Source organism: Lithobates pipiens, unplaced genomic scaffold (assembly GCF_037356315.1).
Source record: "Lithobates pipiens isolate NorthernLeopardFrog02 unplaced genomic scaffold, aLitPip1_a1.2 Scaffold_28, whole genome shotgun sequence".
Classification (NCBI taxonomy): Eukaryota; Metazoa; Chordata; class Amphibia; order Anura; family Ranidae; genus Lithobates; species Lithobates pipiens.
This window is the reverse complement of record NW_027507789.1, coordinates 87,569,702-87,584,815: the sequence shown is the minus strand read 5'-3', so window position 1 is coordinate 87,584,815 and position 15,114 is coordinate 87,569,702. Positions and strand designations below refer to the sequence as shown.

Below are 15,114 nucleotides of genomic sequence, written 5' to 3'. Positions count from 1 at the left end.
GGATGAGGACACTGAAGCATGGGGATAAGGATGAGGACACTGAACATTGAAGCACGGGGATAAGGATGAGGACACTGAACATTGAAGCACGGGGATAAGGATGAGGACACGGAACATTGAAGCTCGCGGATAGGGATGAGGACACTGAACATTGAAGCATGGGGATAAGAATGAGGACAGTGAACATTGAAGCCTGGGGATAGGGATGAGGACACTGAACATTGAAGCATGGGGATAAGGATGAGGACACTGAACATTGAAGCTCGGGGATAGGGATGAGGACACTGAACATTGAAGCACGGGGATAAGGATGAGGACACTGAACATTGAAGCAGGGGGATAAGGATAAGGACACTGAACATTGAAGCTCGGGGATAAGGATGAGGCACTGAACATTGAAGCACAGGGATAAGGATGAGGACACTGAACATTGAAGCTCGAGGATAAGGATGAGGCACTGAACATTGAAGCACGGGGATAAGGATGAGGACACTGAACATTGAAGCGTGTAGCTCAGGATAGGCACTACAAGTCCCAGCAATGCAAAACCTAACACCGCACGTAGCTCAGCATGGTTGGTAAATAATGATACTAGGTAACAAGGGAAGTATTAGTGTTGTAACGCACGGCCCAGTGTTTGTGTTGTGTTTAACATCACTTCCGTAACATTATGTGATGGTTTCGCTGAACTGTATTGCCGAAACTATGTTGGAACGCACGGCGCGAGTGTTTGGAACGCATCGCGCATGCGCAGTACGCAATTTCTGGCGGCAACGTCACTTCCGCAGCATCCTGTGATAGGCAGCAAAATATGACACTACACCGGCTTTGACAACTTCCCAGAGGGATATATGTGGCTGGTTTGAACTCATGTCCAAACCAGCCTGAATTAACTCCCTGTCTTACTGACCCTCCATTGGTAAAACAGGAACATTTGTGTTCCTCCCCCACTTTCAGAGTGGCACAGACAAGCCACGTGCCTGATCTCGTATGGGATGGCTTGACAGGGGAGGAAGGCTAGTGGGGATTGGCACACCAGAGGAATATGTCACTGCCACGTCCCCGCTCTGCACATGGATAAAATTGCTGACTTTTTTTTTTTATAGAAAAAAAGGGCGCTGCACTCCAGTGATCTCTGACCTCTTACATGTTGTCCAGGTAGATCTCCACCACTCAAAGGTTGCCTACCCCTGATCTAAGGTAAAACTTTTCTTTTGAGCAGGGACTTTCTGTATTACACTATCCATGTGTAGGGTAGCCTGGTCTTGTATACACCAGCCTGTAGTGTGAAAACCTTCTGGTTAACCCCCTTTTTTGCACAGGATGTGTGCAGCATAGTGATGATGTCTCTGCTACTTTTACAAGGTAATAACTTGGCTTGCAAAGGTAATTGGTGCACAGTAAGACGTATTATACATTTATGGCCATTAAGGACTATATCTGAATTAAGTTTTTGTACCCAGAGTTTGGAAAAACAGTACTGTTCAAAGTCTGTTCTATTGTTTGTAACAAATGTGTCTGGTGTTTAATCTGTATGCTTTTATGTATATTTTATGTTTCACCTCTCAATGCAAAGTTCAGTGCACGTGATTTCATTAAATCATGCAACATTATCAAATAATAAAAAATAAGACTTAGTAATCCCAAAATTCTGCTTAAAATGTCTATTTCCTTTTGAATGCAAGTACAGTATTGTATCATCTAGGATGGTATTTCTATTGTTTTTTTGGAAAATATTTTATAAAAATATTTTTGGCTATTGCAATAGTGTCTCCAGTGGGAGTAGAACTATAGGTCTTGCCGTTATAGGTGAACCCTTTTTCCACAGTGAACACAGCCTCATCAAACTTGCTTTGCTGGAAGGGTACTTCTGTATTAAGACTCTCAATTAGGTACCACAGAAAGAGACTCCAGCGCTCTTTATAATAATCTTTAATTAGCCCCCCTAGTTGCTTGTTGGCATAGTCCAAAATATTGCCAGAGGGACCCCATAATGTAATCTGGTTACGAGCATTCATGCCATACAGCATAACCTCATCCTTAGTGCTGGCTGTCTTCTGTGCGGACTCTAACCATCGACCAAGCAAAAACTGTGATTGGCTAGAAAGCAGATTATCAAGTTCAGGCAGGAGATCAAACACCACCAGGCCACCTGCTGTCATAACTCTTTCTAGATCTTCATTTATATATGCAGTCTTAATCTCCTGGTAATATTCAGTAACCAGCAGCTGCATAGCTTCCCTGGTAACATCCACCAAGTCATAGAGGAAAGTGCTACTATTTGCCAAGGAAGAAGCTGCATTGTGCATTAATTTCCAAGCTGCATAAAGGTTAATTTTATTGTAGCAAAAACCTGTGTTCATTTTTAGAGATGGGCGTCTAACCAATGGACTGTGATTGTGATCCTTCCAGTCCTGAGTACAGTTATACACACTACCTAGAAGCAACTGCCATGCAGCCCGTGCATAAGGGTGTTTCTGGCCGTAACGCCTGTCAGAATAATCAGAGATCCATTCAGTGAGATTGAGAGGCATTGATCTCCAACCAATTTCATTCATCAGCTCATATATCATGTCATTCTGCTCAATGCCTTCAGGGGTAAGTCCTGTTCCTATCATAGTAGAGTTGGTAAACAACAATGCATCAAAGGGTCCTTTATTTATACTCTCGACTTTTCCAAATAAACCATGGTTCCCACCAAAGTTATGCAGCATGCACCAAATGAACGGTTGCCCATAAAACGACTCTGTGTATTGATAAACAGGAAAAGTTTCTGCGAATAAGTCTAGGACTATGATTCTACCAATTGGTGTGCCATGAAGAAGGGCCTTAATCTGTACCGGCCTCCAGAAAGTTGGATTATTAACAAATAGCCAGCCTTGCAACATCCAGATGGCTCCAGGATCCACTGTAGAAGAATAAATAAAAAGTTACAATTATATAAATAATTATCCATATACAGCATCTGACAAAAGTGAGTACACCCCTCACATTTTTGAAAATATTTATTACCGGTATATCTTTTCATGTGACAACACTGAAGAAATAACACTTTGCTACAATGTAAAATAGAGAGTATACAGCTTATTTAACAGTGTAAATTTGCTGTTCCCTCAAAATTACTCAACACACAGCCATTAATGTCTAAACCACTGGCAACAAAAGTGAGTACACCCCTAAGTGAAAATGTCCAAATGGGGCCCAAATTAGCCATGACTCTTAAAGACCCTTAGTGTTACAGGGTCTCAGGTGTGAATGGAGAGCAGGTGTGTTAAATGTGGCGTTATCGCTCTCATACTAGTCACTGGAAGTTCAACATGGCACCTCATGGCTAAGAACTCAGAGGATCAGAAAAAAAAAGAATTGTTGCTCTATATAAAGATGGCCTAGGCTATAAGATTGTCAAGACCCTGAAACTGAGCTGCAGCATGGTGGCCAATACCATACAGAGGTTTATCAGGACAGGTTCCACTCAGAACAAGCCTTGCCATGGTTGACCAAAGAAATTGAGTGCACGTGCTCAGCATCATATCCAGAGGTAGTCTTTGGGAAATAGACGTAGGAGTGCTGCCAGCATTGTTGCAGAGGTTGAAGGGGTGGGAGATCAGCCTGTCAGTGCTCAGACCATACACCACATACTGCATCAAATTGGTCTGCATGGCTGTCGTCCCAGAAGAAAGCCTCTTCTAAAGATGATGCACAAGAAAGACCACAAACAGTTTGCTGAAGACAAGCAGACTAAGGACATGGATAACTGGAACCATGTCCTGTGGTCTGATGAGACCAAGATAAACTTATTTGGTTCAGTTGGTGTAAAGCGTGTGTGGTGGAAACCAGGTGAAGCGTACAAAGACAAGTGTGTCTTGTCTACAGTAAAGTATGGCAGTGGGAGTGTCATGGTCTGGGGCTGCATGAGCGCTTCCAGCACTGGGGTGCTATAGTTCATTGAGTGCTGTAGCATGTAGTGCATGAATTTCAACATGTACTGTGACATTCTGAAGCAAAGCATTATCCCCCCTCGCAGACTGGGCTGCAGGGCAGTACTCTAACATGATAACGACCCCAAACACACCTCCAAGATGACCACTGCCTTGCTAAGGAAGCTGAGGGTAAAGATGATGGACTGACCAAGCATGTCTCCAGACCTAAACCCTATTGAGCATCTGTGGGGCATCCTCAAATGGAAGGCGGAGGAGCGCAAGGTCTCTAACATCCACCAGCTCCATGATGTCGTCATGGAGAAGTGGAAGAGGACTCCAGTGGCAACCTGTGAAGCTCTGGTGAGCTCCATGCCCAAGAGGATTAAGGCAGTGCTGGAAAATAATGGTGGCCACACAACATATTGACACTTTGGGCCCAATTTGGACATTTTCACTTAGGGGTGTACTCACTTTTGTGAGATACTGTAACATAATAAAAAGCCTGAATGCACTTGATCTTTTTGGTCTTGGAGAACTCTGCTTTTAGTAGGGAGTTTACACATAACACAGAGCATACTTTATCTCAGTACATAGTTGAATGTCTTCCCAATGCCTGTACCCCTTTACATTTCTCATCTCATAATTTTTTAAATTATATATGGTTTGTGACAGGTTTATTAAAAGCATTCCTATCACCAAAATAAAATAGGAGAACAGAACTAAGTGCTCAAGCTTGTTAAAATCCCACTCAAGTCAGAGTCCCCTGTACTGAAAGGGTTAAATGCTTGTATGTCTAGGGGAAGAGGAATAAGGGATTATATGTTCCTCATTCCTCGCCCTGGCAGGTTTCTTCTATACTGTACTATTGCTTTTTTTCTAAGTCTATTTCTAAAATACATCAGCTGGAGTTTGCACTGTGATGTCCTCATCAATAGTTTTTAACTGTAGTTCAGATTTACCTTAAAGTGGTTGTAAAGGCAGAAGTTTTTTTTTATCTTAATGCATGGAGCTGCAGGTCGCTTTGGGTGCCCCCAAAGCAAGCTGCTTGCTATGGGGGCACTCAACAGGAGGGAGGAGCCAGGAAAGCCAAAGAGGAACCTGAGGAGGAGGAGGAGGAGGAGGAGGATCGAGCTGCTCTGTGCAAAACCACTGCATAAAAAAAAAAAAAAAAAAAAAAGACTTGAGTAAATTCTGTATCTTGGCACACAGTACAGGACTGGAGTCAGAGTATGGGTTATATGCAGTCTACCTTCATGTGATTGGACACTGACAAAGAACTTGGCTAGGGCTGCCCACCCTCATATAACCCCACCCACTCGGTGAGACTCCAGTTTTTTGGCAAGCAATACAGAACAAAAAAGAGGAATACAAATTTTCAGGCAAGCCAACTTTCCCTTTATAGTAACCATACAGAACAGGGCTGTAGTCATTGACCATGGGATATCCACATGCAATAAGAAGTAACCGCAGAAACAGAAGGGAGAGTCCTGTGTCCTGTACTCAAAGATAATAGGATTTTTTTAAACAGCTTACCTGTAAAATCCTTTTCTTTGAAGTACATCAAAGGACACACACAGAGCCATAGTAGTTACTATGTGGGTTATAGGCCACCTTCAGGTGATGGACTCTGGCACACCCTAATGTCCCGTATAAATTTTCCGTTGGAAAAAACTTGGACGTTTTTTCCGATAGAATTCTGCTCAAGCTTGGTTTGCATACACACGGTCACACAAAGGTTCTCTGAACTTTCAACCGTCAAGAATGCGGTGACCTACAACGAGCCGAGAAAATGAAGTTCAATGCTTCAGAGCATTCGTCAAATTGTTTCTGAGCATGCGTAGGAATTTTGCGTGTCGGAATTGGCACAGGCGATCAGAATTTCCGACCGAAAAATTGAGAACCTGCTCTCAATCTTTGCTGGCGGGATTTCACCAGAGAAAGTCAGATGGAGCACACACATGGTTGGAATTTCCGACAAAAAGGTCACATCGGACTTTTGCTGGCGGAATTTCCAATCGTGTGTACAGGGCATTAGACAGGAAGTTCACTCCCTATATAACCCCTCCCACTACTAGGAGTACTTCAGTTTTTGAAGCAAAGCAATACACGTGGTATACCAGAAAGAAGGGAGGGACCTCTGTGTCTCCTGATGTACTTCAAAGAAAATAATTTTACAGGTAAGCTGTTTAAAAAATCCTATCTTCTTATCGTACATCACAGGACACAGAGCCATAGTAGTTACTATGTGGGATGTCCCATAGCAATGCTAACTGAGGGAAGGCAGAAGGGGAGGAGACAACAAAAGTAGGGCACCAAGAGACACTGCGCCCAAAGGCGATATCCTCATGACCTTTTACATTTACTTGATAGAATCTGGTAAATGTATGGACTGAAGATCAAGTTGCGGCCTTGCAGATTTGAGCCATGGAGGATTGGTGATGCACTGCCCAGGAAGTACTAACAGCCCTGGTGGAGTGCACTTTAACCACTTATCGACTGCCTCACGCAGATATACTGTGGCAGAATGGCACGGGCAGGCAGAGTAATGTATGGGTACGTTACTTCCCTCCGGCGGGCAGGGTGCAAGGCGGTCGTTATCGTTCCAGGAGCGATCCGTCCTGAGGGGGAGGCCACTGATTCATGGCCACCCCCTCACGATCACTCCTGACAAATGAGAAGCTTCCTCTGCTTCTGTAATGTAAACAGAAGCAGAGGAAGTGATGTTATCTCTCCTCGTGAAGCCTTTTTGTTCCGGCTTCTGAGGAGACAAGACATCTACTGCGAGTCTGCACCAACACTACACTGACACTAGCTCACATAGGCACATAAAACCCCCTTGATCACCCCCCTGCACCCCCGTCACAGTGACACCAATAGCAGTTTTTATTTTTTTACTGATTACTGCATCGGTGTCATTTGTGACTGTTAAGTGTTAGGGCAGTTAGTGGTAGGCCCCTTTAGGTCTAGGGTACCCCCCTAACCCCCCCAATAAAGGTTTAACCCTTTGATCATCCCCTGTCGCCAGTGTCACTAAGCGATCTTTTTGCTGATTGCTGTATTAGTGTCACAGGAGACGCTAGGTAGCCAGGTACTTAGGTTCAGCGTTGGCTTTTTCTAGCCTCAGGTACCCCCATATACTACCTAATAAAGGCTGTAACCCCCTGAATGCCAGCTAGTTGACCCTTTCACCAGTGATCGCCGTATAAGTGTTAAGGGGGACGCTGGTTAGTTTTTTATATCCGCCGTTTATTACCCAACAAAGGTTTAACCCCCTGATCGCCCAGTGGCGTCAGGTTAGTGCCAGTACCACTAACACCCTCGCATGCAGCATACACCTCCCTTAGTGGTATAGTGATAGTCTGAACGGATCAATATCTGATCAGATCTATACCAGCGTTTCCCAAAAACGCAGTGTTAGCAGGATCAGCCCAGATACCTGCTAGCACCTGCGTTTTGCCCCTCCGCCCAGCCCACCCAAGTGCAGTAAGTCACTTAAAAAACACTAAACACACATAACTGCAGCATTCGCAGAGTCAGGCATGATCCCTGTGATCGCTAATGCCGTGTACACACGATCGGACTAGAGTCCGCCGGACAATCGACCGTGTGTGGGCTCCGGTGGACTTTTTCTTCTTCTTTACTTTGAAAGAAGACTTGACTCAAAATTGTCCAACGGACTCGGCATCCGGCGGACAATCCGCTCGTCTGTGTGCTAGTCTGCCAGACTAAAGTCTGTTAATTTTTAATGTGACTTCAGGTACGACGGGACTAGAGAAGAAGGTCAATCTTGCCGCCTCCATCGCCTGGTACGGCTTTTAAGGGGAAGCCCCTATGCCGAAAAAACGGCATGGGGTGCCCCTAAAGTCCATACCAGACCCTTATCCGAGCACGCAGCCCGGCCAGTCAGGAAAGAGGGTGGGGATGAGCGAGTGCCCCCCCCTCTCCTGAGCTGTACCAGGCCGCATGCCCTCAACATGGGGGGGTGGGTGCTTTGGGGAAGGGCGGGTGCCCTGCGGGCCCCCCAACCCAAAGCTCCTTTTCCACATGTTGATGAGGAAGAAAAGACAAAGGAGAAAGCTGGGCTCCTCCGCTAGCAAAAGAGCAGAAGATAGCTGAGGAGCCCGGTGAGAAGACCCCCGAAGTCGAAAGAAGACCCCCGGGGCTGCCTAATAAACTAATTTAAAAACCTGTGTTGTGTGTTTTTTTATTTATTGACACTTTTTCCCTCCAGGTGAATGGGTAGGGGTAGGATGTACCCCATACTCATTCACATAGGGTGGTGGGCCGGGATCTGGGGGGCCCCCTTATTAAAGGGGGCTCCTGGTTTCCGATAAGCCCCCTGCCCGCAGACCCCGACAACCAATGGCCAGGGTTGTCAGGAAGAGGCCCCTGTCCTCATCAACATGGGGACAAGGTGCTTTGGGGTGGCCCCTTCCCCAAAGAATCCACCGCTCCATTTTGAGGGCATGCAGCCTGGTATGGCTCGGGGCGGCGGGGGGCGCTCGTCCCCACCCCCTTTCCTGACCAGCCAGGCTGCGTGCTCAGATAAGGGTCTAGTATGGACTTTGGGGGATCCCCACGCCATTTTTTCGGCGTAGGGGCTTCCCCTTAAAAGCCATACCAGGTGACGGGGCTAAGGTGTCAATGGAGGCGGCGAGATTGACTTCCTTCTCTAGTCCCGTCGTACCTCACATTCAAAATGAATGGACTTTAGTCCATGTGTGGTCAACTCCGTTCATTTGGAAAGTCTGGCGGAAAAGTCTATTCGTGTGTGGTCGTGTGTGGGCAAGTCCGCTCTTCAGAAAGTCTGGCGGATCTCCGCTGCAAAGTCCGCCAGATAGTCCGATCATGTGTACGCGGCATAACAGTTTTTTTGTTTGCGTATGAAACAGTCACCAACAGTCAGGAGCTTTTTTACCTGTGAGTCTCACTAGTATACCAGTAAATGTAGAAATGGCAAATCGAAGGAAAGCTAGTGAAGAGGCCTACATGTTTCTGAGCATGACAGATAGTGAAGAGAAAGCCACTCATCTGTCAGATTCAGGCTCAGAATATGATCTTGTAGACCACAGGAGCTCCATGACAGATAGCTCTGACAACGGAGTTGTGGTTTCTGCCAAGGCCAGGCGTACCAGACCCCAATCATCTTCTGCTGTTGAGGTTTAAGAACCGTAGGGCTCTCGTATGGAGCAGAGAAGTACTACTGCCGCTATTCCTTCTGGTAAACTGGCAAGCACCAGCGGCCTAGTACACCCTGGTCGTAGTCAAACCAGCACTGCAGTAACACGTGGTAACGTGGTGAGTCCCATAAGTGCAGTTCAAGCTGGTGAGGTGGCAAGCACAAGTAGTGTCCCGCTGCCACCAAGAAGACAAACACAAGCCTGTCAAGCTCATAGTGCCCTTCCTGCTGCAGTGGCCAATCCTATTTGGGAACCCACCACTTCTGCAGCACCCGTACTTCCCCTATTCACTGGCCAACCAGGCATTCAGGTGGAACAGTTGATTTTACGTCACTTGATTTTTATTTGCTGTTTTTCACCGAAGATCTCTATAGATCTAGTGTGGACCAAAGCAATTTGTATGCTGGTCAATACATCGCTGCTAATCCCCAGTCCTCCCTTGCCAGAGATTGGAAACCAATTACGGTTTCTGAATTTAATATCTTTCTGGGCCTATCCCTCCTCATGGGCATAACTAAAAAGAGTGAGTTGCGGTCATATTGGTCCACTGACCCAATTCAACAAATGCCCGTGTTCTCTGCCTCCATGACCAGGGCACGATACGAGCAGATCTTGCGGTTCATGCATTTCAACAACAATGAACTCTGTCATCCTCGTGGAGACCCTCAATATGATCGGCTCTATGATCGGCTCTACAAAATTCGGCCCCTCGTAAAACAATCCAACCAACGTTTTTAAGACTTGTTTACTCCCCATCAAGTTGTCTGTGTTTATGAGTCCCTGATTAAGTTTTCTGCCCACTTGTCTTTCAAACATTATCTTCCCAGCAAGCGTGCCAGATACAGGGTCAAGATGTATAAGCTCTGTGACAGGGCCACAGGCTATACATATAGTTTTATGGTTTACGAAGGAAAAGATCAAGTCACGTGAGAGAGAGAGAGAGAGACACTGAACTGCCCAGATTACATAGGGAGCCAATGCAAGATTGTGTGGGAATTGGTCTCACCATTATTTGGAAAGGGGTACCACTTGTACGTGGACCATTATTACACGAGCATGCCACTTTTAGTCATTTGTTGGATCATCAGATTGGAGCATGTGGCACCATGCGACCTAATTGTTGGGGCTTTCCCCAGTGGTTCCAGTCTTAGGTTGGGCAAGAGCCTGCTTCAAGTGTAATAATATTCTCGCTGTGAAGTGGAGGCATAATAAGTTCTTCTTACCTCCCTTCATGCAGACATGACGGTCCAAATTCCTACAGCGATTGGTGTTGTAGAGAAACCCCTCTGCATCCACGAATATAACCTTAAAATTGGGGGGGGTGTACCTCCATGACCAGTTGTTGGCGCTGTACCTAGTTGCCCGTAAGGCCAGACGCTGATACAACAAAGTGTCTGTTTATTTATTTCAATTGGCTTTGCTGAACGTTCATGTGCTATACAGATCTTCAGGACAAACTGCATCTTTCCTTAAATTCTAGGAAGAGATCATCAGAACCCTTCTGTTTACAGGTGGTACGCCATCTCACCTTCCCAATCCAAATGCAGTAAGATGGCTGCATCAGAGGCATTTTCCGTATGTCCTCCCAAGTACTCCTACCCAACGAACCCCCCAAAGAAGATGTTGTGTTTGCAGCAAGCGTCGATATAGGCGTGACACCAGTTATTATTGTCCCTCCTGTCCTGACAATCCTGGTCTTTGCATTGGTGATTTGAACGCTTCCATACACTAGTTGAGTATTAGCGTTAGGTACAGCAATGCACAGACTAAGACTCACTTTCACAGGTTCTCCCAAGATGCCATCCCATTTTGAGAGACCCGAACCTGGAACCGTTACAGTTACAAAAAAAAAAAGTGTAAAAAAACTAAAAAAAAAAAAAAAAAAGAAAAACTCAAAAAATATATAACAAAAAATAAATAAAAAATTGTTGTCGTTTTATTGTTGGATCTCTCTCTATTGTTCTGCTCTTTTTTTACTGTATTTTATTCTGCAATGTTTTATTGTTATTATGTTTGATCATGTTTGCTTTTCAGGTATGTAATTTTTTTATACTTTACTGTTTATGGTGTTTTATTGTTAACCATTTTTTTGTTTTCAGGTATGCCATTCAGCTGCAGCGCGGATTTATTTATCTTGACAGCAACAGTGTTTGTTCCCACGATACATAAAGCCCTTACTCCAGCGCAGCAGAAGGCGATTTTACCACCACAGTTAAAAGAAAAGAAAAAAAAGAGCATATATACCGAAGCTTGGGGGAAAGCGGGGGTGGAGGAGAGATTTGCTCCCAACTTTTGCGGGCGGATCCCCCATGCTTTGGCATATATATATTTTAGGCACAGATTGCGTTAAAAAATGTTTTACTTTTTACTATGTGTTTTTGTATTTGCTTTGCAGGTATGCTATGTCTTACTGTTATACATTAATGTTACTTTGTTTTATTGTTAACCATCATTTGCTTAGCAGGTACGGCATTTAGTTGCAACGCGGATTTATTTATCTTGACAGCAACATCGTTTGCTCCCATGATACATAAAGCCATGGCTCCAGCACTGTCGGAGGTGATTTCACCACCACAGTTAAAAAAAAGAAAAAAAGAGCATGTATGCCGAAGCATGGGGGCAGCAGGGGTGAAGGAGCACTTTTGCGCCTAACTTTTGGGGCAGATGCCCCCATGCTTAAGCCTATATTTTTTAGGCTATTCAGCTGCAGTACTGATTTATTCATCTTGACAGCAACAACGTTTGTTCCCACGGTGCATAATGATACATAAAGCCGTGACTCTGGCGCTGTAGAAGGTGATTTCACCACCACCGTTAAAAACAAAATGGTGCATGTATGTCCATCATTAGAAGTGGGTGGATGATGGGAGGTATTCTAATGGTGGGCATACCCATCGATCAATATCTTTTTTTTCGTTCAGCCCACAGGCTGCATAAAAAAAAGGATTACAATATATGCCCAACAAGGACCAGCAACGTACTGGTATGTTGCTGGACTTTGAATGGTTATACCAGAATGATGCCTGCAGGTTTCAGTATCACCTTGGCATCATTCTTTTCAGCCAACGGTTGGCTTTCATGTAAAAGCAATCCTAGCGGCTAATTAGCCTCCAGACTGCTTTAGAAGCAGTGGGAGGGAATGACCCCCCACCATCTTCCAAGGTTTTCTCTGGCTCTCCTGTCCCAACAAGGAACCCAAGAATGCAGCCGGTGGTTCCACCAGCTCACCATAGAGCTGATCAGAGACCAGAATGGCTCCAATCATCTCTATGGCCTAAGAAACCGGAAGCTACGAGCATTTCATGACTTATATTTCACCGGATGTAAATAGCGCCATTGGGAAATTTGGAAAGCATTTTATCACACGATCTTGGTGTGGTCAGATGCTTTGAGGGCAGAGGAGAGATCTAGGGTCTAATAGACCCCAATCTAAAAAAGAAAAGAAGAGTACCTGTTACTATCTATTGCTATTATAGGGGATATTTACATTCCCTGAGATAACAATAAAAATGATAAAATAAATAAATACATTAAAAGGAACAGTTTAAAAATGAGAAAAAAAAGCACCCCCCCCCCGCTCTTGCGCAAAGGCGAATGCAAGCGTCAGTCTGGCATCAAATGTAAATAGCAATTCCACTATGCCTGTGAGGTATCGCTGTGAAGATCGAGGGCAGTAATTTTAGCAGTAGACCTCCTGTAGAGGCTTTTAAAAATGTATGTAATTTGTCACCACTGCACGTTTTTGTGCAATTTTAAAGCATGTTGTGTTTGTTATCCATGTACTTGGCCTAAGATCATCTTTTTTATCTCATCAAACATTTGGGCAATGAATCGGTCTCCTCTCTCCCAGACATATTGGACGCATTTCGGCAATACTATGGTTCCCTTTATACCTCTGTGCTTCCCTCGGATCTCATGCCACAGGACCTGGCGCCTTGGCTGGACCCCCTGGCACTCGGCTGGCTCTCGGACGCCGAGAGAGAAAATTTGGTGAAGCCCATTACCCCGGAGGAGGTACAGAGGGCAATTTGCTCCTTTCCTGCAGGAAAATCCCCGGGTCCAGATGGTCTCCCTATGGAGTTCTACAAAACCCACGGGGCCCTTCTTGCCCCCCAGCTGGCCCAGCTCTACACTCACTGTCTGGCGGAAGGCACCCTTCCCACCTCCATGATTAATGCACACAATACTAATCCATAAAGCCCCTAAGGACCCCACATCCTGCGCCTCATATAGGCCTATCGCCCTCCTAAATGCAGACTTCAAAATCCTTACCAAATTGCTCACTACGAGACTACAGCCCCTTCTGCCATCTGTGATAGAGATGGACCAGACCGGTTTTATGCCCAATAGAGCCACTGACATCAACTTAAGACGCCTGTTTACCAACATCCATGCACAACACCTCAATGAGGGTTCCCAGGTGGTGGCCTCCCTGGACATAGAGAAGGCCTTCGACACTGTGGAGTGGCCTTTTCTGTGGGAAGTCCTCCGCAGGATGGGGTTCCCCTTGGTATTTATTTCATGGTTACAGGCGCTCTACCAGCACCCCACGTCAGCCATTAAGCTGGGGGGGGTCTCTCCCGGTCCTTCCCTCTGTCCAGGGGCACGAGACAGGGCTGCCCTCTTTCTCCGGCCCTGTTCGCCATCGCAATGGAACCCCTGGCGGAGGCCTTACGTACCTCCCTGCACATTAGGGGCCTGCGTGTTGGCTGGCTGGAGGAGAGGGTCGCCCTGTATGCGGACGACCTCCTTCTCTTCCTTAACGACGCGGACTCCTCTCTCAGAGGGGCATTACAAATTCTGAACTCATTCTCCACGATCACGGGCCTTAAGGTTAATTGGTCAAAGTCACTTCTGTTCCCTATAGACCCAGCAGCCCGCGACACCGCCCCTCCTGATATACCTCTACAGTGGGTGGAGAGCTTCAGGTACCTTGGGGTGGTGGTCTCGAGGCAGGCTTCGGACTTCTTACCCCTGAATCTATCCCTAGTGGTTCAGGAGGCGCGGCTGCGACTGAAGGCATGGGAATCTCTACCCCTATCATTGCTAGGGCGGATAAACCTGATAAAAATTAAAATCCTGCCCAAATTTCTCTACCTACTTCGCCAATCCCCACAATGGATCCCTAAATCATTTTTCTCCCGACTGCATAGTCTTTTTACCTCCTTTATCTGGGGGGGCCAGTCCCCCAGGTATGGATGGTCAACGCTTACACGTCCGTCCTCCCAGGGAGGACTGGCGTGCCCTGACCTGTACAAATATTTTTTAGCCACCCAGCTGGTTACTGCGGCTTGGTGGCTCACTCCTGATAGGACGAACCCTGCCACCTTGGTTGAGGCGGCGGTGGTGAAGTCACTGGAAGCGCAGAAATTTTTACTGTATCGTGGCCCAAAAGCCCCATACCCGTTGACCCCCTCCATGTGAACCACGTTGCGTGCATGGGGGGCAGGACTTAAACTTGAAAAATACCCTGCCAATGCCCTTTCTCCAGCTGTCCCCTTGTGGTTGAACCCCTCCCTGGAGCAGTTTTACAAACTACCTGAACCCCATGCTTGGACTAAGTTTAACGTTAAAACAGCGGACCAAATAATTTCCGACCAATCGCTGGCCCCATTCCCCAAGTTGATTTCTGACTTCAACGTCCCGCAGAGCTATTTTATTAGATATCTACAACTCTCCCATGCCTTCAGATGCCAGTTCTCCGGGTCTCCCCCCCAGGTTGTCCAGTCCGCACTGGAGGACCTCCTCACGTCCAGATGTGAAAATAAGCCCACCTCGAAACTTTACTCCCATTTGATAACGACCTCCCTCCCTACCTTGAGAAAGCTCAGAGACAAATGGGTGCGTGACATTCCCACCTTTGATAATGATGATTGGGATGACATGTGGGACTTCCCTTTCAGATCCCTGGTCTCCGAGAGACAGGCTAATACAGTTTAAGATGGTCCACCGAGCATATTTCACCCCATATAGATTGCACAAAATGAACCCCGCCTCCCCCCCGGGGTGTTGGC

General features: G+C 46.1%; 1 protein-coding gene across 1 annotated transcript in view; it reads right to left on the bottom strand.

Annotated features, from left to right (window-relative positions):
• Nucleotides 1–1,649: 1,649 nt before the first annotated feature.
• Nucleotides 1,650–15,114, bottom strand: part of NAGLU (N-acetyl-alpha-glucosaminidase) — a 307,925-nt gene continuing 294,460 nt past the window's right edge. Inside the window, exon 6 of the mRNA XM_077459463.1 lies at nt 1,650–2,908. Coding sequence (XP_077315589.1) covers nt 1,716–2,908 — 1,193 coding nt within the window. The 3' untranslated portion in view covers nt 1,650–1,715. The remainder of the gene's footprint in view (nt 2,909–15,114) is intronic.